Consider the following 23,495-nt stretch of genomic DNA (forward strand, 5'->3'; position numbering starts at 1 on the left):
CCTGGGATTACCTTTGGCTGCTAGTCAGTCCCCAGGGCCCAGGGTCAGCGATGCAGAGTGGTGGATGGTTCTTGAACTGATGATTGAATGCCTGATTAATAGTATGGCAACTCTTTTGTTGGTTATATCATACTGTCACGCTTGGGGGTATTGTATTTGTTGCCATGGCCAATGCAAGACTATGGAATTTCCCATGGTACTGTAGAAGGTACTACCAGAGTGTAGAAAGTTCTATGTGTGTGCCCTAACATGCACTGCTGCTGTGCTGGAGGGACCATACCTGCTTTCTTTCAGTACTGTCCTTATAAAAAGGAAAAGAACTTTCCTTCAGCAGACACAAAGTGATTATGATGCTCCAAACGACACCTTTTAATTGTAACTTTTTTGGTAACATGTGGACATGGCAGCTGGCGCTGTTCTTGCTACTGCTTCTGCTCTTCCATTTCCAGCTGCCTCGCAGCCGTAGCTTGTGCAGTGGTTATGCGCTGATTGGAATAGGCTTTGCACCAGTAGTCGAATCTCCCATCATTTATCCGTTCTTTTAGGTTTACTTACCTGATGAAAACAATGTAGATAGGCATGAAAAACCCTTTTTTTGTTCCAGATACAAACTAGTCCATATATATCAAATGACCATGCTATATGCCACACGGGCAATTATATATTAATAAAAGAAGACAGATGTTCATTCTGCATGAACTTCTTTCTATAGTAATTGTCGATTCTAAGCTACCATGAATAGGTAAATCAGAAACAGTTGTAGTAGGAGCAGGATGATGTTAGCGGGTTATAATTTCATCCACCAAGTTTAATATTTTATTGAGCCAAAATCTGAGCCTTGAGTCAGACCCCCATGCAACTTTGGCTTTCCTAGGCTAGTATTTGGGCCTAGCCCTTTGGGTGCAAAAGGGCCTTCCTCAATTGCATCCAAAATGCGAAAGCAAAATTGAGGTTTCTACGAAACCTAGCTAGTGCGGTGAACGGGTAAGCGTGCACGCGGGCGAAAAATGCAAAGCGCGTGCACGCAGGCGAAAAATGCAAGGCGCGTGCACGCAAGAAGATTAGGGTTATCCCTCTCCTCCTTTCACACCACCCGTTGCCCATATATCCTCGCCGCCGCCGCTCCTACTCACTCACTTGCCATTTTCATCGGTGCTCAGGTGAATCTCTCCTCTCTTCTTCCTCCTTGATAACCTTCTCGTCGAATCCCTATAGGCAATAACCTCTCCTCTCTTCCATGTTCTTTATTTTGTAGAGGAGATTTCTCAAAGAATTCATGTGTGAAGGTAAGTGATTTGTACTTTATCTTTCATTTTTCCCTAGATTCCCCTATAGCTTAACCCTAAAACATAACAAAAGTCATGGAATCACTCACTTTTTTTTATCTCAAATATGAAGCCTCCGAGTAGATCTAAGTTGTTTGGTTATCTGTAGGTAAAAAAGAGAGATTCCTCCCTAGATTTTGATTTATTCCATTTTCTTGTCATTTTTCAAGACCCTGATGGTTGAAATCAGTCATTTTTTATATAGCATTGCAGATCTGCCTCTCCATCTCTTCCCATCTATTCTTTGTGTTGCAAACCAACTGGATCTGAGTTATTTAGTTGTTTCAAGGTAAAAAAAATGGTTTTGGCCATGGATTTCTATTTATTTCCTTTCTTATCATTTTTCCAAGATCTCGATGGTTAAAATCTAGTTCTTTCTTGTGCAGGATTGCAAATCTGCTTCTTCTCCGTCTTTCCATTGAATGGCTTCCAGCTACTCCTGACACCCTCGACTAGATCTAAATTGTTTGGTTATTTAAAGGTATAAAAGGCAATTTTTTTGCCCTGGATTCCAATTTTCACGCTACTCCCTTGTCAATTTTCAAGATCATGATGGTTAAAATCAGTCCTTGTGCAGGATTGCAAATTTGCCTCTAATCTGTCTCATCCACTTCATTCGTTTCGTTGATTGGCTTCCTGCTACTCTTGACACCCCGACTAGATTTAATTTGTTTGGTTATTTAAAGGTAAAAAGGAAGTTTCTTTCACTGAAATTTAACCTGTGATAAAAAGTGCTGATGTATCTTTTTTTTTCTGTTTTACAATTTTTTTAACCTCAAACTTTGCATGATATATTTATTTATATTTTAAAATTAATTTTTACCAATTTAGGTGCTATCGTATTTGACAACATGCTAATATATTAGTATTTAAAGAGGTGGTAACACTCCCGGCTTTCCTTACACAAACGTGCTTCGTATGGGAATATTTTTTCCTAAGCTATGCAATTTGCTTAGGACAGAAACTGCAGGACCCACAATAAAATAATAACCCACGCCACGAGTGCCGTGCCACCCTACCCCACCGGCCATCGCTCGCCAGTACACAGACACCCCGCCCCACGCTCCTAGCCCCACATGTAAGGAGAAAGCGGTCAGGAGGCACGGTGGTGCACAGCACAGCGCGTCGCTTTCAGTTCATGCTCCAGCCTTTAAGTTTAGTTTAATTGTTCTCTTAGCCCTTCTAGTCTTATGGCTACCAGTCCCAAGAAATGGCCTCCCAATCCAAGGAGGAGTGAGGGAGGGAGACACACGCCTGGTGTGCAAGTGGCAATCCAATGGCGCTGCCTCGGTTCCTCTCCTTGCTTGCCGGCCCCCAACGGTGAGCTCGTCCCACCGTTGCCTTTCCTGACGTGGAGTGTTTCTAACTTTCTATTTAGCTACCGTCCTTTTCTGCCATGGCGTTTAGGCCAATCAGCCAATGTGCGGTTCCTAGTGGGGGGGATCGTGAACGGATTAGGCCCTTTGTGGGCGGTTCTTGCTCCATTGTACTTTGTTTGATTGTAGGAACTGCGTCGGCGGAGATTCTTTCTTGTCGTTTCTTGGGGGAAATCGATAGGTGATGAAGTTTGTTCTGCACCTTGATTGAAGCTTCCCAGAAGCTTAGTTCTTTTGGGTTCAGTATGATATCAGTATGTGATCTCTTGGGGATAGGCGAAGAAATGGATTTCTGTTATTAGCTCAATTTCTCCCTGTTTATTGGCCAATCATGTATGAATATTAGCAATGTGAATTTGATGCTTGCTGTCTTAGTGATATCCTACAACCATTAGATATAGACAGCTCTGTCTGTGGAAAGGGCAAGAGCAGTTCCCTTGCATGTTCTCCTTTGTATGGCTACCCAAGTAACCATTTAGGCATCAAGTTCCAGCTTGTTATCAGTAAACCCACTGCTGAAGCATGAAAAAGGCTATGCTACCACTAGCTACCAATTATTAGTTGATTTGGCTGATCTTTGTATTAGTATGGAAGTTTTCGCTTATCCCAATCCTGGCCGAATTTTTTCCGTTGTAAATTTGATGCTTGGTTCCTAGGGTGATGAACAGAGCAGTACCCCCAGTGCATGTTCTTGTTTAGACGCCTACCAACTTGCCACTACAGCAGTGACTTCCAGTTTACTTTCAGTAAACCTACCGCTGAAGCATGACAAAGGCTGCAGAATTTCATTTTTTCTTCTTCTACTAATTAGCTGCAGTCGCACTAATTTGTATAAAAACTTAGACCACCCCCTCTAGCCACTCCGACCCTAAAACCCAGGTGTTAGAGTGGGGGAGAGGGGGGGCTTTATCACTGGACCAACATTCCCCCTACGGCGAGTGCGCCGCGCCGCGCCTGTGGCTGCTGGCTGCTGGCTGCTGGTCTCAGCGAACCCCGCAGGGGAAATCGCGCAGCGGAAGAAATGCGTGGCCGGTGGGTTTCGAACCCGGGACCTGGCTCTGGTACCAACTTAGACCACCCCCTCTAGCCACTCCGACCCTAAAACCCAAGTGTTAGAGTGGGGGAGAGGGGGGGGGGGGCTTTATCACTGGACCAACATAAAATTTCTACAACCTAGGTACAATGGCTCTCTGGAAGCTTGATTACATATCTGATAACTTTACTCGATACATTCCCTACAATGTTTCCTTTTTTATGTTGCTGCACTTGTTTGGTTATTTCGGCAATTATTGCCACCCCATTAATTCAATGGCTACAATTTATGATATCATCAATGCCATCAGGAAGATTGTTGGGCTGAATGGTCCCGGTCTGTATACCATTGTACAGTTTACAAAAGTATGGTAGTTAATTGAGTCCTCAAGTTCCACATTTTCCTTTGATCTTAGGTAATCTTGATTAAAAGTTTGCACTCTGTCTGTTCTATGTGGTTTCACACTTAAAACATGTGAAATATGCATGGCATTGATTTTAGTATTTCATCTCGAATTGCTTCCCAGGTGATAACATGATATTTCTGTGAAGTTTTGTGGCACTTGTATCCGTTTTAACAAGAAGTGTTAAGTTTCCAAGTGATCCTTTTGAGCAAATGGAAGGCAATAATGTACCACCTGAAAGCATGATGCAAGGGGCTCCTTATGGCAGTTTAGACTTACATGGCAACTCTATGCAAACCCATGCTCCAAACTCAGGAAAACAGATCTTCAACAACTCTCAGATGCCTGGGACTTTCACAATGACTACGAACAGGGCTACAGAGCCTGTTGACTTTCCTGGGTTTCAATTCAAAGAACATGGAAAGTGTGATAAGCACCATCATCACAACAGTCAACACTCAATGAACAGCATGAGTGATGATGAGGAACATGATATGACTGAAGATGCTACCTATACCCCTAGTAGCAACGGCAAGAAGGGCTCCCCGTGGCATCGGGTGAAGTGGACAGATACAATGGTAAAGCTTTTAATTACAGCAGTGTCATACATTGGAGATGATCATGGTCCTGATTTAGGTGGTGGTAGAAGGAATTTTACAATAATGCAGAAGAAGGGAAAATGGAAGGCTATATCGAAGGTCATGGGCGAGAGAGAATGCCATGTGTCACCACAGCAGTGCGAGGATAAGTTCAATGACCTTAACAAGAGATACAAAAGGCTAACAGACATCCTTGGCAGGGGTATTGCTTGCAATGTTGTGGCAAATCCAACACTTCTTGATAGCATGAATCATCTTTCTGATAAGAAGAAAGAAGATGCGAAGAAGATACTTAGCTCAAAGCACCTGTTCTATGAGCAGATGTGTTCCTACCATAATAACAACCGTGTGAAATTACCTGAAGATCATGCACTTCAGCATTCACTACTTCTTGCCCTTGGAAGTAAAGATGAACATGATCCTAGGAGGGATACAAGTGGAAATGATGATGAGGATGATCAAAGCGTGGATTTTGATTATGAGGAGAATGATGAAGAGCAACATCATGTGCACTCAAACATGAGGGAGCCATCCACGCACAAAAGGCCACGCCATGGTGATGCAGCTTTAGTCACCTCAAGCTCTCATAAAGGTAGTGAGACGTCTAGTCCCCATGCCATCAAAGTGGATATCAACAAGGCTTTCGCGGATGGAACCAACTGGTCTTTGATGCGACAGGACTTGGCTTCACAAACACTAGAGATTCAGAAGCGTCTCTTGCAGATTGAAGAAAAAGATTTGGAACTCAAAAAGCACCGTTTGAGGTGGGACCGATACAGGAAGAAGAAAGACAGGGAGATAGAAAGAATGGAGATGGAGAATGAACAAATGATGATTGAAAATAAACGCTTGGAAAATGAGCTAAGACAGAAGGCTCTAGAATTAGAGCTTAAGCTAAAAGGCCAGGAGAATAATAATGCATGATCTTTGGTTGATCAACGCTTCGATTCTGTGTTAAACTAGTAAGTGACATCTCAAACTATATTAGCTTTAGAAAAATTCATCACCTTGAGCATCTTCTCTTTAGATATTTTCCCCTGTGAAAGTGTTTAAGTTGCTACTGTTGTTTGATATAGAACTCATGTACTGGTTGTGTATCCTATTGATATAACCTTAAATTTATCTATATGTTGCAAAAACACACATTGTTTCACATTTGGAGAGAACAAAAAAAAAACCCTTGTAGTTTGTACAGTATAATAGTAACTAAGCTTGGTTATCTCTGAGATGTTTCTACTTATGTAGGATTTGCATATAAGAAAAGTGTTGGGTTGTTCATCAACTTGCAAGCAGCTGCATTTATTGTATTTGACTAATTACACTCTTTGTCAGTCATGTATACTGTTCAAGGGATGGATAATGGGAGTTACAGAGTATTTGCATGTAAAAAGGGAAGAGTTCTGCCATTAATGATGACGCTACCCTGATTCCACAATTCTTGTGGTCACTATATGGGCTAGTCATTTGGATGATCGAGCATCCTTTGCCACTTTCGGCAACTTCCAGTTTGATATCATTTAAGCTTCAACAATTCTATTAGTCAGTTTGGGAACTCTATAGTTCCCTGTGATATGTTGGAGCACTTGTAGACACGAGGCATAGTGGGTGTTTATCTTATGTGATGCAGCTTAACATCAGAAATCTATGTGGGCCTCATCTACTTGTGTGATTGAGTTGTGGGTTAAAATTCTTGAGAACTAGCAACATGATCTTAATTTGATTGGCAAAAATGTCCCGTAGCTGAGTGCTTTATTATGACCCGAGGTTGTTGATGCTTGTTCTAGTACTGGAAGCACGAGAGATTTGTAGGTGTAACACTTTAATTGATGTGGTTAGTGATTAATTAATTCTAAGCTTGTTGTCGAAGGTACCTTTTTCTGGAAATTGATGATTCACTGCTTATTATTTTGTTGAGCCTGCACTGGTTGTCCTGTACTTTGATGATGAGTTGGTCGTTCTGTTTTGATTGTTTCAGGTCCCAGATGGCTTTCGATTCAGAATGAAGATGTGCTTTTGGAAGAGGTAAAGGACTAAAGGTGCTGGATTGAAGTAGACTCTGATAATCGTTTCTGTGCGTATGACTTGGTTCTTTGTGATGTACTGGTTGGGCCCTCCTGCTTGTAACTTTCGCTTCTTGGGCATTAGCAGTATTGGGCTTGATGTGCTTTGTGTGTAAGGCTGTTACCAGAAAAATTTCGTAGTATTTCTTTTCTTCAGCATTTATGTCAAGGTGTGAAGCAGCTGCAACAGGTTCAGCAGGGAACAAATTTGAGAGTCAAGAATGGAGAAAATGGGGAGGAATACTTCCTTCTATGTGAATTTAAGTGCTAGTTGTCTCAGAGATGTTCTACAATTACTAGATACAGAATACTCATCATGTCTTCGAGATCGCATTTGCAGCCCAAACTCTGCAAATTAGGAAAACACTCGACTTCTCAGTAGTTGTAAAGGCGTTGCTTGTACAGACGAACTGAATTGTTCAGTACAACATCGAAGCTCAGAGCAGGGCTTGTAAGGGCGCCCGCTTGCCGGCGAAAGCAAGTTCCAGCTCAGCTGGATGCTGCAGCCTTTTCTAGCAGTTTTGGCTTTGTTTATTTGATGAAACCGATACCAGCCAATTACCAACGGAGGGAGCGGCGCTGGTTGGCCGAAATAGCTCATCCGCCCGCCCGAATGCCGCCGTCTCGCTCGTCGCCCGCTACCTTCTCTCATACATTCTCTCTTTCTCACGTCGGCATTTCGCCGGTTCTCAGTCAGTCATAATACATGCTCTCATCCGAGCCAGCCAACGGCTAAATGCGCCAGCGAAGCTAGTGAGCTTACCGGCACGTGTCCCGTCCCGTTCCGTCGCCCGTAACGGGAGAGCACGGCACGGCACGGCACGGCACGGGAGGACAGGCTAACGCAGGCACGCAGCCCACGCAGCGGCGCATCCGCTAGGCGCACACGGGCCCGTGTCCCCGCCCGCCACCGCGGCTTTGTTCTTCACTTCCCTGGGCCTTGGCTTGGCTTCCCCTGCCCGACCTCTCCCAATCCCACCAGGCCACCACCACTCACTCGGGCTCTCCGTTCCTGCCACCCCCCTCCGTCCTCGTGCCGCGCCCTCCCTCGCCCGCTCCTCCGATCCGGATGGCGCCCACCGAGTCCGGCCCGGCGGCCTAGCGCAGCTCGGGCTCGGCCCGGGCCCAGGCTCCCGCCGCGCCGTCCCCGCAGTCGTCAGCTCGAGGCCCCGAGGTGCGTGCCGCGCGGATCCGTGCTCCTGCCCCGGCGATTCTTTGGGGCTGTCGTTCTTGAGCGTTTTCGGTTTGGTTCGTGCGGAAAGGAGAGGCTTCTAGGCCGTTCCTCCTGCTGATTCCGCCGGGTGTGGTGGATTTGATGGAGACGGGCTCGTTTTTTAGGAGGAGATTTTGTGGGATTGGTGTCAAAGGCAGGCGCTTTCGACTGTTCCCGTAGTTGACTTTCGCAGGATTTGGCTGCTAGAGATGGTTTTTCTACTCATTTTGGGGGGGGGGGGGGGGGGGGCAACCATCGTCGTATGCGGTGGAACAAATGCTGCTCCACCGTTCTGTTAAATAATTTGTGACTGTGCTCATTTTCGTGCGCCTGCTGGGCTGCATCTGATTTGCTTCTCTTAATGCAACAATCCCTGGCACCAGTTATATTTGGTTTCATATGAGCATTATTGCTTATGTTAACATGTGATGCATATGCTTCTGCTATTGTTGTACTGTATTGTCTCTTTTCTTTTTGTGTGTAGTGGTTACTAGTGGAAGTTAACATGTTGCAGTGGGATCCTGACCAAATCGAGTGTCCATCCAACCAACCCAACTAACTGTACTCAAGTCTCGTTGATTTTAGGATGGTACAGTTTAGTAAATTGAGGTTGGTGGGCTGGTGGCCATACTAGGGGAAGGTACATGTTTGTTCTTTATTGGTGGTGACCTGACCTCAACTTGAGGATTTTTCCCTTGATGATAGGCTGTCATAGAATTAGTGCACCCGAGCTTTATGCTGGTTTGATCACCATGTCAGTAAAATCTGGTTGCTAATAGTAGAAACAATCTTTGTCTAGCGGATGTGTTGAAATTGACATTGTGCTTGCTTTGTATGGCATACTGTCCATTTACTACATATGGGGGGTTACTTTTTTAATTTAATCTTACATGGAGGTAGGTTGCTAGATGTAGGAAAAGGACATGGCTGACCACATGTTTCTCTCCAGAGGGAATCGCAATAAATTGTTACTAACAGACTAATACATCTTGCAGGTCTTTATATTCAGCTAAGAGAGATGCTTGTCCATCTCTAGGAGCCCCCTTTTTTGGTACTTCGGCAGTGCTCTTTCCTTTTTGGAGTAGATGTCATTTCGTAGCATTGTGCGCGATGTAAGGGATGGCTTCGGGAGCTTATCTAAGAGGGGATTCGAGGTCAGGCTTCTGGGTCATCGCAGAGGGAAATCTCATGGCGCGGTCCATGAGCTGCACGACCCAGTGCCTGTGGTACAGACCAGCTGCTGGGCTAGCTTGCCTCCTGAATTACTTCGAGATGTGATTGAGAGGTTGGAGGCGAGTGAGGATACATGGCCTTCTAGGAAGAATGTAGTTGTTTGTGCATCTGTCTGCAGAACATGGAGAGAGATGTGTAGAGAGATTGTCAAGAACCCAGAGTTTTCTGGGAAGATCACTTTTCCTGTTTCTCTGAAACAGGTAATGATCCACTTGTGTTATTAACTTTTTCTCTATTTGTTCATGTTCTTTGGCAATATCAATTTTCCTTGTTCAACAGTATTATGCCACTTATGTTTGGATAAACTAATAAGCTCCTGTTGTTCCTCTTCTTTGTACAGCCTGGGCCTCGAGATGGAACTATACAGTGTTTCATTAAGAGGGATAAATCTACACAGATCTACTACCTGTACCTTTGTCTTAGCTCAAGTAAGATTATATGTTGTAAACTTGTAGTAAGCAATAGTAGTAGGATGCACATACATTATATGTTCTGTCAACTGATCAATCTTAGATTAGGACGTCACCTTTTTATTCTTAGCTGTGTGATCCTTCCAGCATGTTCTGAACTAATTGATTGCTTAGCTTTTGTATCCACCAGGGTTTGTAGTTGTCAGAATATAAAAAAGAGTCGCAAAATACTAGTTTTTCTTGCTCATCTACTTGTATTATTTTATTACCAGTATTGCTATTTGACATGTTATGAATGTTCATCTCCACAGCTGTGCTTGTCGAAAATGGCAAATTCCTTCTGTCAGCAAAAAGAAACTGCCGTGCAACATGTACAGAATATATAATATCAATGAATTCTGGCAATGTTTCTAGGTCTACCAATACCAACACATACATTGGGAAATTGAGGTACTACTGTACTAGCTTGAATAAACGTTATCTTATTTTCAGAACTGGCAGTGCTTTAATCTGACTCATGTTTATTTTTTGAACTTTAGGTCAAATTTCCTTGGCACAAAGTTTGTAATCTATGATACTCAGCCGCCATACAATGCAGCAAGTGCTACACAGTCAGGGAAGACAAGCCAGAGATTCTACTCCAAGAGGGCATTGGCAAAGGTTTCTTGCAGCAGGTACAGCATAGCACAAGTCTCATACGAGCTGAATGTCTTGGGAACTCGAGGTCCAAGGCGGATGAACTGTGTAATGCACTCCATACCAGCCTCATGCCTTGAGGCTGGTGGAAGTGTCCCTTGCCAGCCTGATAGCATCGTCACCCACTCTCCTGGCGGATCCTTCAGCAGTGTCTCCTTGTCAAAATCATCCGTTATGGACCACTCTATGCATTTCAGCAGTGCTCGGTTATCTGATGTTGCAGCAGGCTTAGGCCTAGGGACTGAAGGCCGAACACTGTTCGACGATGAAGAGTGCAACGACAGGCCTTTGGTCCTCCGCAACAAGGCTCCAAGATGGCACGAGCAGCTTCAGTGCTGGTGCCTCAACTTCCGTGGTCGGGTCACGGTTGCTTCAGTCAAGAACTTTCAGCTGGTGGCTGCGACACAACCTGCCGCGGGAGCCCCCACGCCGTCCCAGCCAGCCCCAGCGCCTCCACCGGACCAAGACAAGGTCATACTTCAGTTCGGGAAGGTTGCCAAGGACATGTTCGCCATGGACTACCGCTACCCGCTGTCAGCATTCCAGGCCTTCGCCATCTGCCTGAGCAGCTTCGACACCAAGCTGGCATGCGAATAAAATCTGCCAGTTGCATGAGCATCGCCCACCGGTGCTTATCGGAGATCAAAGTAGCTGACTGCCCCCAAGTATATCTGGGGGTACCATTCTACTCCAGGTTGTGCTGCCCTATTAACGCAGAAACAGCCCCAGAAATGCATGGGGCTCTTTCAGCTGAACACCCTTCTGATAATCTGTAGCTGCTGCCGTAGCATGTCGTACTGCATTCCCTTTTTTTTTCAGTTGTGTAGTTTCCCTTCCCTGTAACAATAACTCTGTATGCGTATTCGGATGATTCTTGCGTTCTTCACTGGATTGTTCATCAGGCCGGTATTAACAGAGACAGTCACCCTGTTTGGTTACTCTTTAGAAGTTCCTAGAATGGGCTTAGACCGTTAATTACGATGTCAAGCAAAGCCAGTTTATAAAACTAACTCTAGAATCCCTGCGTTAGGAACTTTAAAGAATCTAATGAGGTTTTTGACAAAATGAGGTTTTTGACAAAATGATTAGAGGATGGTTATTGTAGTATCAATATAGCAATTTATGGATTAATTACCGTCATTAGATTCGTCGCGAAAAATTACACTCATCCCTGAGGAGGTAGACTTCATTTAGCATTTCACGCGCAGCCTAGAAGACACATTCTAGGAATTTTAGAATGCAACCAAAGAGCCAATTTATCCTGCTAGTGGATTCCAATCTGGATGATTTTGGGTCTGACTATTTGTATTTGCTGCCAGTGCTGTCAGCATCAGTGGTGAGAGTCTGAGTGAGATCAGGCGTGATTTGTTTGCTTCCATCCAAGCGATGAGGTCTTTAGTTACGGACGCGGCCTTTCCGCGAAGCGAGTAAATAAAAGGAAACGATGCAGATAAGTTGACTTTCAGCTGCAGGCACTAGCGATTAGCGAAATGTCCAGAGAGAGAGAGAGAGAGAGAGAGAGAGAGATCCGAAAGGGACCTCATTTCTAGACGCAGAGGCGTTCTAAGGTTTGGTGAGCTGACAGCGACGGGGTGCGATATACGAACACTCGCTCATCTTGTTTGCGTGCGGAGAAGGCAAAACTGAAAAGGATGGGGGTCGGATCGGATGGATGGGATGGAGGAGAACCGAGTGCCCCATACCTTTTGTTTTGAAATGGGTTGAAAGCAGAGATTTTGTTTCGCCGAAGATAGCAGCAATTCCACCAAAAAGAAGCTAGCAGCAATTTACCCGAATTTTGTCGGGTCGAGTGAAGTGAAACTTGTGCGTTCTCAACACACATGGACATGGCTGGCTACATCAAAGCGAATCCTCCTAGCATGTGTTGCAGATTATTGGCTTGCTGATCGGGGAACGAACGAAACGAACCTGACTGAAGCGTCAGCCGGATCATGATGCATGCTCCGATGCCATGCTCCATCGGGAGAGACCCCGGTGGGCCGAATCTCAAGTTCCTGCTGCGCAAGAAACGAAGGATGCTACTTGCTAGTGGAAGCAGGGGTCTCCGTCAGGCCGTCAGCTCAGGTCATCCCGATGGCTGGATCATGGATGTACTACGGAGCGAGGCGTCCACTTGGAAAAGAGGGGCGATTCAGTTCTTGGCTAGCGTTCCTCCGTCGAAGCATGCAGATGCAGTGTGTGTATGCGCGCCTTGCATTCTTGATTCCCAAGCAAACGATCCATTCGCGGTGGCCGTCGGTGTCGGACCACTGCTAGAAAACAGCGCATAAGTACCGGGCGGCTGTCCGGTACCATCTTGTCGGTACTAAGTGGACCGTCACTTAGTACTTAAATGTTTTTTTTCTTTTTCTGCTTTTCTATTTTTTAGGTTTTAATTAATTCGTATTCGTATATATTTGCGTATTCGTATTCGTGTATGTCTGCGTATTCACATTCTAGCACGTCTACGTATTCGTATATATTCGTATCTAGCATATAATTGAATATCTTTATTATAATTACATAAATTTGAAATATTATATGTACTTCTAATATAAATATGTTAATAATAAACTCGGGATTCATAATATATTTACAAGTCGTCGTGAACATAAGTTTTGTCCGACAAATTTTTACAAGATACTAAAGGTCTTTAGGCGCCTCATCATCACTGATGTCCTTATTCGGATCCGTCGACCCACACTTATCCTAGGATTCGCGTAAAATTCTCCAGTTGGATTTATGACCTCATCTAGGAGGAATCCACAGATTGATTCTTGAATTGTTTTGATTCTTTCCGGTTAGATGAGGGCATTCTCCATGCAAGAAATCTGCCAAGTGCAAACACCAATATTTTGAATTAGTACCTAGACGGAATTAAATGCAAGTAATTGTTAGTAATATTGTTCTGCATACAAATCCCGTGGTGATTGAGCTGCACGCTGCCTGTCAACTGTTTCCAGAACGTGCAGCTCTCCACGAATGGAGCACGCTGCAGGGGTCTGAAACTCTGGAATCGACCCCCCGTGTCCACGTCATCGGGCACAGTCCACAGCGCTCGCGGAGGGGACAAGCGACAAGTGGAGCGGTGGACGGCTGTCCGTTGGACGTTAGCGACGGCGGCTTTGTCCGCTGCCTTCCCCGACAAGTCACTGCACGTACAGTCTATGTCCATCGATCAAGATGGCAACGGGTAAAAAAAAAATACCCGCAAATCTGCGGATACCGAATTCGTTGGGCGCGGATTCGGGTCTGGGTTTGTACCCGTGGGCACAGACGCCGGTACAACTTCAAACCCAACGGGTATTTACTAACAGATTTAAAATTTGATATTCGAACCCGCAAACCCACAAATCCGCAGACATATGGGTCCAGTTACATCTCCATATAAAAGAGCTTCTGGGTTTCTTGTTTCCATCCACTCCCATCCCAGCTCCCAACTCCCAGCCGCCAGACTCCCACCGGGACCCCCAAACCCAGCGGCCCCAACCCCGTGCCGTTCCTTGCCAGGCATCGCGCACCCCCGGCGCCGCTCTTCTGGCGGGCTCCTCTAGGATCAAGAACACCGACTAGAGGGGGGTGAATAGGCGGTTTAAAATCTAAAACCAACAACACTAGAGAAATTTAATTAGTAACAAAGGAAAACCCTATGTCATGTTATTACTACCTCTAGATGGGTTTGCAACCTAGGGTGACAAGATACAAATCAAGCTCTAGTAAGGTAAATTGCTTAAAGTAAAAACAAGAATTAAAGTGAGCAAGAGAAGTAACCAAGCTTGACACAAGAATTTATCTCGTGGTGTCGATGACTTGCCGGTCACCCCTAATCCACGTTGAGGTGGATTACAAGAATCAACCACTCCTCTATCAAGAACCTCTTGATCTTGAGCCGGCTTGAATCAAAGAACCGCTCCACACCTCGATTCCACTAGAGTTGCTCTTCACCACTCCGGTGAGGTGAGCACAAGACCTCTCACAACCGAAATCGGGGCTCCTCAACAATCTCCTTGGAGGAGCTCCACGAAATCCTCTTCTCCAAGCCGTCTAGGGAGCGGCAACTCCCAAGAGTAACAAGTCGATGACGCTTGCTTGAAGTTTCCCTAGTGCCACAAAGCTCAAACTCTTGATGCAATGCACTAGGAAGCTCTCACACTCTCAAAAATACAATCTCTAAGCAAGTGTGTGTGAGAGAGGGATGCCTTAGCTCTATGATGTGAAGTATGCAGTCCAAATGGCCAAGAGAGGCACCCAAAGGCCGGGCAATGGGTATATATAGACATCCCTCGAAAAACTAGCCGTTACACTCTTTTCTGCGAAGTCGCGAACCGTTCGCATTTCAAAAACCGGACCGTCCGTCGTTATAAACCAGTGAGTCAGAGTGCATTTAATGCGTGTCAGAACTAGCCGTTAAACCCCAGCGGACCGTCCGCAGTTAAGAGTTCTGACTCACCAGAGACAAACAACCTCTCTGGTACAAAAACGAATTAGCTTGCGGGCCGTCCGCGCCACAAGGGCGGACCGTCCGCAGTTCACTTTTTCAGCCCAAACCAGAGAAACAACCTCTCTGGTACAAAACTAAGATCAGCCGGCGGACCGTCCGCTCCCCATGGGTGGACTGTCCGCCGTTCAACTTTGAAGCCCACCAGAGAGACACCCTTTCTAGTACAATTTTGAAATATAGTGGCGGACCGTCCGCCCACCTGGGCCGGACTGTCCGCAAGCCCACCAGAGCCTCTGCAAGCTCTCTGGAACGAGCGCGGACTGTACGCCCCTCGGGTGCGGACTGTCCGCCGTTACTCAGTCGGCTCTCAAACTTAGTCTTTTTCAAATCTTTTCAAAACGCCGTTAGCCCTCATGCATGCAACTAGACATTTTGAGCAAAATGGCACTAAAAACCCGTCAAGCATGAGTACACAACCCCTCTTGATAGTACGGCTATCTATCCAACAAATCCGGTCACTTTTCATCCACTAAATGTCTTGTGACCGGTAAAATACAAAATCCCTATTTTACCTTTGCCTTGAGCCCGAGCTTTGCTTATCATCTCCAAAACTCCATACGTTCACAACCAAATCTCTTTCATCCGTGGATCAACCTATACTCATTATCTCAAATGAAATCGTTAATCCACAAACCGTTGTCATTAATTACCAAAACTCGAATTAGGGGCCTAGATGCTTTCAGCTCCCCCTCCGGCCGTCGCTCTCCCTGGCGGCCTCCCCCTCCGGCCGCCGCTATCCCTGGCGAGCTCGCCGTCTCGGCGGCCTCCCCTTCTAGGCGCTCCCCCTCCAATCGGCGGCTCGGCGTCCCTTCCCCAAGCGGTTAGGGCCCCTCCGGCCGGTGCTTCCCGCCCGGCCGCTGCTCCGCCAGGCCCCCACCGGCCGCTGCTACGCCAGGCCCCCTCCGAAGCCTCGACCCGCTCGGCCGCCGCTCCACCGCCGACCGCTTCTCCCCGTGCCCAGGAAATGCGCCTAGGCGACGCGCCCAGTGACGCGTCAGGCGGCCAGATCCCCAACAACGCCAGCTCCTTTGCTCTTCATCTTAATCCTCACTTGTTTGTGTTAATCTATGTTGAACAACGACTCTTGGTTGATTTTGATTATGTTTGCTATGTATATTAATTTTTGCTTCCTGTTAAAATTGAATTTTGTGCTTCATTTCCTGAAGTTCGTGGGTACACGGGCGTACCCACGAGTACGCGGACAGGCGTACCCACGAGTACGCGGATATCCGCGGACAGCGGGTACGGGTATTGTTTTCTACCCGTGGCGGATTGCGGGCGCGGATGCGGGCATGGTTTTGGGCTTGCGGGTGCGGATCTACGGAATTAGTATCCGTGCGAATTTTACCTGTTGCCATCCATATCCATCAAGGGAGGGGGCGCCGAGAAGAGGATCGGCACGCGCGACGTGCACGGAGGGTTTACAATCCCGACCGGTTCGGTCAAACCGTCGCCCTCCGGTAGCGGTTTATCGGACTGGTTTGACCGGAAACCGGTGGAAACTGGTCAAATTCAAATCCAAATTTAAAATCGCATGTGTAAACGGTTCCGATCGGTTTGACCGGTTTACCGGCCGGTTTGATTGGTAACCGGCCAAATTCAATTTTTTTTCTTTTTTGGTTTAAATTCAAATGCTCGCAAAGTATATTAAATAAATATTTGCATAACATATTTTAGACTAAATGAATTCTCCAATCATCTTTTGTACTACTTTTACATTGTATTTGTATATTTTTGTATGCACGTTTTTTTGTTTAACTTTAAATCCCTGCAAACTATACTAAATGGACGAATTTTTGAGAAAATTCGACACCATTAGATTCGTCGCACCTTAAAGTATTTTTAGAATTTTTTTGGGAATTTTCAGTTTTTTAAATTTGAATTTGAATTTTGAATTTGCGCCGGTTTGGTACCGGCCCAAACCGAAACCGGGCCGGACCGGTTTGACCGGTAACCGGACATGTTCCCACCGGTTTGGTGAACCGTGCCACTCCCGCTTGGTGTTTTCCCTTTTTGCCCCGCCAGCCAGCTGACGTGGCCGGAGTGCCGGACCCACCTGTACTCGGAAGCCACCATCGAGCAGCGCTTGGAGTTGAAGTGCGTTTTCGTTCCCGGGCTGAGCGTACGGCCGGCGACGGGCACGTGCCACCCGACGGCCACTGACTGCCGCCGCGGACCCACCCCCGGTTCCCCCCGGCTGGCTTCTGCTCCAGGGCCCGCGCGGGTCAACCCCACCCCCGAGCACGCCACAGTCCCCGTGTCCGCGTCACCGCGTGGCCCGCGGCCCCCCGGGTGGCCGGGTCTCGCGCCGCGGCTTCCCCAAACTACCCCGCGTCGGCCGCCGAGGCCCCGCGACCCCCCGGGGGCAGCGCCGTCACCTCGCGCTCCTCCTTCCTGCCGGTGCTCGCCCACGCGGACGGAACCGGACCCCGCCGCCGCTCCCGCGTCCCCCGCGGAGCTCTTCTCCTTCCCCTTGACACCACCACGCCTCGGTTTCTTTTACTACTCCAAGTAGCCACGGCCCCTTCCTCTAATCCCCACCGTCCATGCCGATCAGACCACACTAAACTAATCCTAACCCAAAACTAAACCAACCCGGACCAGGCTGGTAGAGTAGAGTAGAGTGACGGAGACGCGAGCCACGCACGCTCGGCACAAGCATTTTGCGGACGGGACCCCGCGGATCCGCGGATTCGCTTTCCGCGCCACCGCTATTTCCTACGGAGTACACGCAGGTGCAGGATTGTGCGTCGCGGTCGGGCGGGCTGGCGCTCCACGGGAGAAGGAAAAAGAAAAAAAATCTGCGAGGCGCCGTCTCGTCACGTGCTCAGCCTCATCGAGGGCCAGGTGTGGTTAGGATTGAGCCGCACATGATCGTACCGCGCCGAGTCACCCTGCGCCCCTCGCCACTTTCGGTTTCGCTACTCATTGCTGCTGCCTGCGGTTTTTTCTCTTTTCTTTTTCATTTCAGATAATTGAGAAGAGGGGAAGTTTTCTTTTCTTCTTCTTTTACGTCTGGTTGTCGATTCCGCCATCTACAGTGCTCTTTTTTTTTCTTGCATGCCATATGCATACACTTTTCATTTTCACTGCTGGGGTTTTTTTCGTTCATATGTAAGAGGAGGTACATCGACAAAAAAACTATGTTTTTATTTTTCTTATGAAAACATTATCTACGAATACAGGTTAAGATTAAGATTGATTTTCACATGTCCTTACGTTTGCTCAAGCGACTCCTTTCAAATCTTTTCAAATTTTCCTTCGTTGGTTTCTTCTCATCCGTGTTCCGCTTGCGCATGCCATTTCAGCATAGAAAGTTCCAATTTATTTTGCTTTTTAGTAATACTTGTATTGTACTGTCGGGAGACGACGGTTCATTTCCTGCCTTCTCATCTTCGTCGTATTCCTCTACATAACTCTATATGCTTAAGCAAAATGAAAGCTCGGAAAGCCAGCCTGAAAAAAAGTACGGTCCGTTTTTATTTTCCAATTCATCAATAGGGTCTCGTACGCAATTACATGACAGTCCAATGGACCTCGTAGCAAAACCAGCTAGAGAGAAAAATCTAAAGAAAAACCGGAAACATTCCAAAACCAGAGGAATATTTGCGCCCACGAAATAAAGCGGATCAGTACGATCTCGCCACTAAACTACTCCAACCGCCCCGATTAGAAGCTCACATCAGACTCCTTCTTCCCCAACCCCAGAAACCCAATAAACTAATCACACCTCTCGCTAATGTCCCAACCCCCCTCCCACATATATACACGCCATCCTCTCCCTCCCCATCGCCATTCCTCCACCTCCACCACATCTGCAACGCAATCTCAGTCTCAGCAAAAAAGAGGGAAGAAAAAAAAAACGCCTGCTTGAGACGCCATGCGCCCGAGGACCCGCTGAGCCAGAGCCCGCCCCCGCCGTTTCGTCCCGGTCCTTCCAAGATCCGCACGCTTTCATTCGCCCGCCGCCGGGACCATGCCGGCCACGGACTTCCAGGGCTCATCCACGCCGTCCCACTCCCACTCCTCCCCGTTCTCCTCCTTCGGTCGCTCGCTCCTCTCCCTCCGCCGCGACACCCCGGCCTCGGCGTCGGCTGCGGCGGCGATGCCGCCGCCCGGCGTGGAGCCCGAGATGGAGGAGTTCCACGGCCACGTCGCCGCGCACCTCGCGGACCTGAGGGCTGCCGGCGGCTGCGGGGAGGAGGAGTTCATGTCCATCAAGTGGATCCAGCGCCTGCTGGAGGCGTTCCTGCTGTGCCAGGAGGAGTTCCGGGTGCTGGCGGCCGAGGCGCGCCGCCGCGGGGCGCTGCCGCCGCAGGCGGAGCGGCTGGTGGCGGAGTTCGGGGAGCGCGCGGTCAAGGCGCTCGACGTCTGCAACGCGGCGCGCGACGGGGTGGACCAGGCGCGCCGGTGGGAGCGCCTCGCCGGCATCGCGGCGTGCGTGCTGCTCGCGCCGGCCGAGGGGGAGATCCACGAGGGCCAGCTCCGCCGCGCGCGCAAGGCGCTCGCGGACCTCTCCGTGCTCCTCATCGACGACGCGGCCGCCGCCGCGGGGGGCGCCGGCGGGGTCGCCTCGTTCCTCGCCTCCCACCGCAACCGCTCCTTCGGCCGCGCGCGGGCGTCGCCCTCCCGCGCCGCGTCGCTCGCCTCCTCCTCCTCCTCCTCGTCCTCGTCGTCGCCCTCCACCCACTTCCGCTCGCTCTCGTGGAGCGTGTCCCGCACGTGGTCGGCGGCGCGGCAGCTGCAGGCCATCGGGGCCGGCCTGGCCGCGCCGCGCGGGAGCGAGGCCTCGGGCCTCGCCGCGCCGGCCTACGCCATGGGCTGCCTGCTCCACCTCGCCGCGTGGGCGCTCGTCGCCGCCGTCCCCTGCCCGGACCGAGGCGGCGCGCTCCAGGCGAACCACCTCCCGGCCGCGCCGCCGCGCGCCGCGTTCCCCTGGGCGCCGCCGCTCCTCGCGCTCCAAGAACGCCTCGCCGAGGAGGGCAAACGCAAGGACCGGCGCAATTCGTGCGGCCTGCTCAGGGAAATCCACGCGCTGGAGAAGTGCGCGCAGAGGCTCGCCGAGGCAATCGACGCGGCCCCTGCCCCCCTCACCGGCGAGCGGGAGGCCGAGGTGCGGGAGGCTGCGGCCGAGCTCGCCGCGGTGTGCGCCGCCATGAAGGACGGGCTGGAGCCGCTTGAGAGGCAGGTCCGGGAGGTCTTCCACCGCATCGTGCGCAGCCGGATGGAGGGTCTTGATTCACTGATGCTCAATGCCGATTGAGCCATCAAGATCTTGCCTTTGATCGCACAATGTGGTGGTGATAGGTATTAGCTCTCCTGTTCTTGTTTTTTTCGGCTCTTGTGATCAGCTAGTGGTAAGTATAAAATGTGTATCCTTCTGTAAAGGATTACAGAAAGGCGAAAGGAAAGGTGTCATCTTTCGGTAAAGATGATTCCTTATTCCCATGTTTTGATGCTGCATTGGTGTAAATCTTCGCCGTTTTTGTTAGTGTCACGTGTGTGCAGCTGCCAGCTGGTTCTGTAGTAACTTGTCTTGCAAAAATATGTTATTCACTTTGGAAATGTGGCATTCGTTGACAATGCTAACAAGGAGAAAAAATGTACAAAAAAAAAACTAGTAGATTACTTGGTTGCTATCTTTGGATTATCATGATATCCTATCTTGCTCGATCATTCTGGATATCTACTCTTTGTTCTATCAATACATCGTGCAAAGGACAATAGTTGTAGCAGAAATGTGGTGATCAATTTGTGAGAAGACAGAATTTTCAGTATCCCCGTATATGAGCTTATGCAATGCATGATTTTGGTTCTATGTCTCAATCTGCCAATATATCTATAAGTAATATGTAGTGAATTGCTCATTATGCATTGATTGACTTGTGTGATATTACGATATTTATGAGTTGCAAAGAGAATATCTGAAGAATAGGATCAACTAGATGATCTTTCACATTAAATAAATTGGTCTGAATGGTTTAGCATATTCCAGAATAGAGGCTACAACCTCCTCGAGGAAAAATGGAAAACAAGCTGCAAGATATTTTGAAGGCATAACACTGAAAAAAAGGCCTGATGAATGAGATAAGATATTCATGAAATGGCTGTATTTTGGTTGTTCATGCTTATGCAAAGGTCAAGCACGTGTAATTTGTACAGTAGATAACATATAGCTGCTAATGCTCGAGTAAGTTGTGTTCCAGAAGCATCCGAGTCAATTTGGATATGTGACGTTCATTGTCAATGCTAACAAGGAGAAGTTTACTCAGGAATTCTCTGCAGTTTAATCTTACAGAGTTCTTGGCTCTTAGCTTCAGTTTCTCAGTGCTATGCTATTTTGGTCAATATCGTTCCGGAGCTTTTACTCCCGGCTTTGTTCTTTGTACAATTTTTGCAAACTGCAATGCAATCCGGCCATGGTTGTTGCAGGAGTGCGACTGAATTTCGAAAACCAGGTTTTTCATTCTTGTACACGGATTAGTTGAATGCACAATTAACAACTCAGTTCTGTCTCAATCTGAAGATCTGAAGTACAGTAACATGATTAAATACATGTAGCTTTCACATTAAATAAATTTGTGTTTAGAAGCTGTAACTTTTTTCTTTAAGTAAGAAAACAAGAAAGCTGGAAGATATTTTGATTACTTAAAAAAAGAAGAAGATATTTTGAAGGCACTAACAATGGAGGCCACAACATATCATTTTCCGTACTCAATGACATGACACTATTTGTGTTTATTTATGCTTATTATCAAAGTGTCAGGATCTTGCCGTTTCTAGTCCGGGCAGTTCAAGTTGACGGTCTCTTTCTTCTCCAACATAGTGCCTGTAAGTGTCAGATTGCAGCAAGATCAGGCCAAAAAACAAATGGCGCTACCGAACCAGTATTTATATACTCAGGTTTGGTGCCTGTACATTACGTGGTGGGCTTTGGTAACTGTACTTGTTCTTAATTCTCAACTCCTGATCCCTACTTAATCAGCTTTCTGACTGCAAAGTTCCTGTCACTAGTTGAAGAATGTTGCTGCAGGTATAGCTGCATCTGACAAGCGACAACAATGACGCAGAACAGAGGAAACACAAACTGTGAATGCTGTGAATGCTGTCATGCTGAACTTTCATCGTCGTGCTGTGAATGCTGAACACAAACTCTGCAGGAAAGATCTGATCTCTCATCGCCGTGCTGTGAATGCCGTCATACTGAACTTTTACCATCCATCCTCTCTCTCCCCTCTGAAAAATGCAGGGCTTCCATCATCATCAGACCCATGATGCATCATCAGCACTGTCATGTGCTGATGTGCCCTCCGTAACCTCACTAACCTTTTCCTTTTGCTAGTAGTAGCAAGCGTTATCAATCATGGCTTTGGCCCTTGTTTAGATGTAAAATTCAAAATTTCAAATCTATCACATCAAAAGAAAATTTTACATGCATGGAGTATTAAATCTAAACGAAATAAAAAATGAATTGCATAGTTTGCTTGTAAATTGCAAGACGAATCTAATGAGCCTAACTAGGATATGATTAGACACTAAATTGCTACAGTATATATATGCTTTAATGATGGATTAATTAGACCCATTAGATTCGTCTCGTAGTTTACAAATGAGTTCTGTAATTAGTTTTGTGATTAGTCTATGATTAGACACTAAATTGCTACAGTATATATACTTCAAATGTGTAAAGATTTCATTTCAAAAATTTTACGGACGCAACTAAACAAGACCCTGATTTGGCTCACCTGCGACATGTCCCTGCCGAGAGCATTAGTGTTCTCTTTTCTCATGAACCTGTTCGCAAGAGGCAGCAGGCCAGGAAGAATTTGGCGTATCCAGTAGGGTGGCCGGGTGGGCCGGGGCCCACCCTAAACTTTGCATCTCCAAGGTATACATATAAAAGTTATTCATCTAACAAATAACATATATGCAAATTTCACTCCGTTCGGACGGTCTAAATCCGGCGGCGGGCTACTGCTGGCTGCTACAGTGGCTGGTTGTAAGCAGGCGGGCTACTGCTGGCTCCAGCCAAAAGCAGCCGATTGTAGGATAGTCGAACATGGTGTTTGAGGTTTAATTGTTGGTTTTCTAATGTTTGAAATTGTATGATACTTTATTAATATATTATGGCACCGTTTGGTTTGTAGTGTGCTAGTGAATAGTGACATTTTGACCGCTAATTTTGGTGTCAAACAAAACCAGTTTACAAAACCAACTTCAGAACCCCTGCGCTAGTGACCCTGAAGAATCTAATGAGGCCTTTAACCGCGCGACTAGAGGATGGTTACTGTAGCATCACTGTAGCAATCATCAATTAATTACCGTCATTAGATTCGTCGCGAAAAGTTACACCCATCCCTGAAAAGATTTTGCAAATTGACTTTATTTACTACTTCATGCATAGAAGATTTTCTTGTAGAGTGGAATAGCGCAGCTTGAACCAAACAAGGCCTATTAGATGTCTTTGATGAGTTTTAAACTAGTGTAGTTGATATATTTGCCGCCATAAATATTTTATGTCAAGTTGGACCATCCTAACCCAAAGATCTAGATTCGCCACCAGGAAGAATCGGTCTCTGACTTTCTGGTTTGCATTGGCTGGGCATCACCATTATTCTTCATCAGTGTCTGTATCACTCGGAAGCC

At 47.2% G+C, this 23,495-nt stretch overlaps 3 protein-coding genes across 7 annotated transcripts; all 3 read left to right on the top strand.

Annotated features, from left to right (window-relative positions):
• The first annotated feature begins 86 nt into the window (after positions 1–86).
• On the top strand, positions 87–7,060 carry LOC120685391. Of its 5 annotated transcripts, XM_039967276.1 has the most exons (8): positions 87–1,160; positions 1,256–1,286; positions 1,399–1,434; positions 1,531–1,614; positions 1,712–1,806; positions 1,903–2,011; positions 4,261–5,698; positions 6,712–7,060. In XM_039967276.1, exon 7 carries the CDS (start codon positions 4,350–4,352, stop codon positions 5,658–5,660), a length of 1,311 nt encoding a protein of 436 aa, XP_039823210.1. In that variant the 5' UTR covers positions 87–1,160; positions 1,256–1,286; positions 1,399–1,434; positions 1,531–1,614; positions 1,712–1,806; positions 1,903–2,011; positions 4,261–4,349; the 3' UTR covers positions 5,661–5,698; positions 6,712–7,060. The 5 variants fall into 5 exon arrangements, with proteins under 5 accessions (XP_039823210.1, XP_039823213.1, XP_039823211.1 ...); XM_039967279.1 differs by lacking the exon at positions 1,399–1,434; XM_039967277.1 differs by having other exon boundaries at positions 87–1,434.
• Positions 7,061–7,673: 613 nt separating this feature from the next.
• On the top strand, positions 7,674–11,269 carry LOC120685420 (tubby-like F-box protein 13). The gene is made up of 5 exons (XM_039967342.1): positions 7,674–7,970; positions 9,005–9,442; positions 9,583–9,670; positions 9,964–10,102; positions 10,192–11,269. Exons 2-5 carry the CDS (start codon positions 9,095–9,097, stop codon positions 10,943–10,945), a joined length of 1,329 nt encoding a protein of 442 aa, XP_039823276.1. The 5' UTR covers positions 7,674–7,970; positions 9,005–9,094; the 3' UTR covers positions 10,946–11,269.
• A 7,244-nt stretch (positions 11,270–18,513) lies between these two features.
• LOC120686088 (protein ROH1-like) lies at positions 18,514–20,499 on the top strand. The gene has a single exon (XM_039968247.1). The coding sequence runs from the start codon at positions 18,826–18,828 to the stop codon at positions 20,110–20,112; it is 1,287 nt and encodes a 428-aa protein (XP_039824181.1). The 5' UTR covers positions 18,514–18,825; the 3' UTR covers positions 20,113–20,499.
• The last annotated feature ends 2,996 nt before the right edge of the window (positions 20,500–23,495 follow it).

Source organism: Panicum virgatum, chromosome 8N (genome assembly GCF_016808335.1).
Source record: "Panicum virgatum strain AP13 chromosome 8N, P.virgatum_v5, whole genome shotgun sequence".
Classification (NCBI taxonomy): Eukaryota; Viridiplantae; Streptophyta; class Magnoliopsida; order Poales; family Poaceae; genus Panicum; species Panicum virgatum.

What these genes read in the sequence shown, in the direction of transcription:
- LOC120685391 (XM_039967280.1), top strand. Translation starts at nt 4,350, where the DNA reads ATGGAAGGCAATAATGTACCACCTGAAAGCATGATGCAAGGGGCTCCT.
- LOC120685420 (XM_039967342.1), top strand. Translation starts at nt 9,095, where the DNA reads ATGTCATTTCGTAGCATTGTGCGCGATGTAAGGGATGGCTTCGGGAGC. An exon ending in GTACCTTTGTCTTAGCTCAA is followed by an intron (nt 9,671 to 9,963) that starts GTAAGATTATAT and finishes TCATCTCCACAG; the next exon opens with CTGTGCTTGTCGAAAATGGC. An exon ending in ACATACATTGGGAAATTGAG is followed by an intron (nt 10,103 to 10,191) that starts GTACTACTGTAC and finishes TTTGAACTTTAG; the next exon opens with GTCAAATTTCCTTGGCACAA.
- LOC120686088 (XM_039968247.1), top strand. Translation starts at nt 18,826, where the DNA reads ATGCCGGCCACGGACTTCCAGGGCTCATCCACGCCGTCCCACTCCCAC.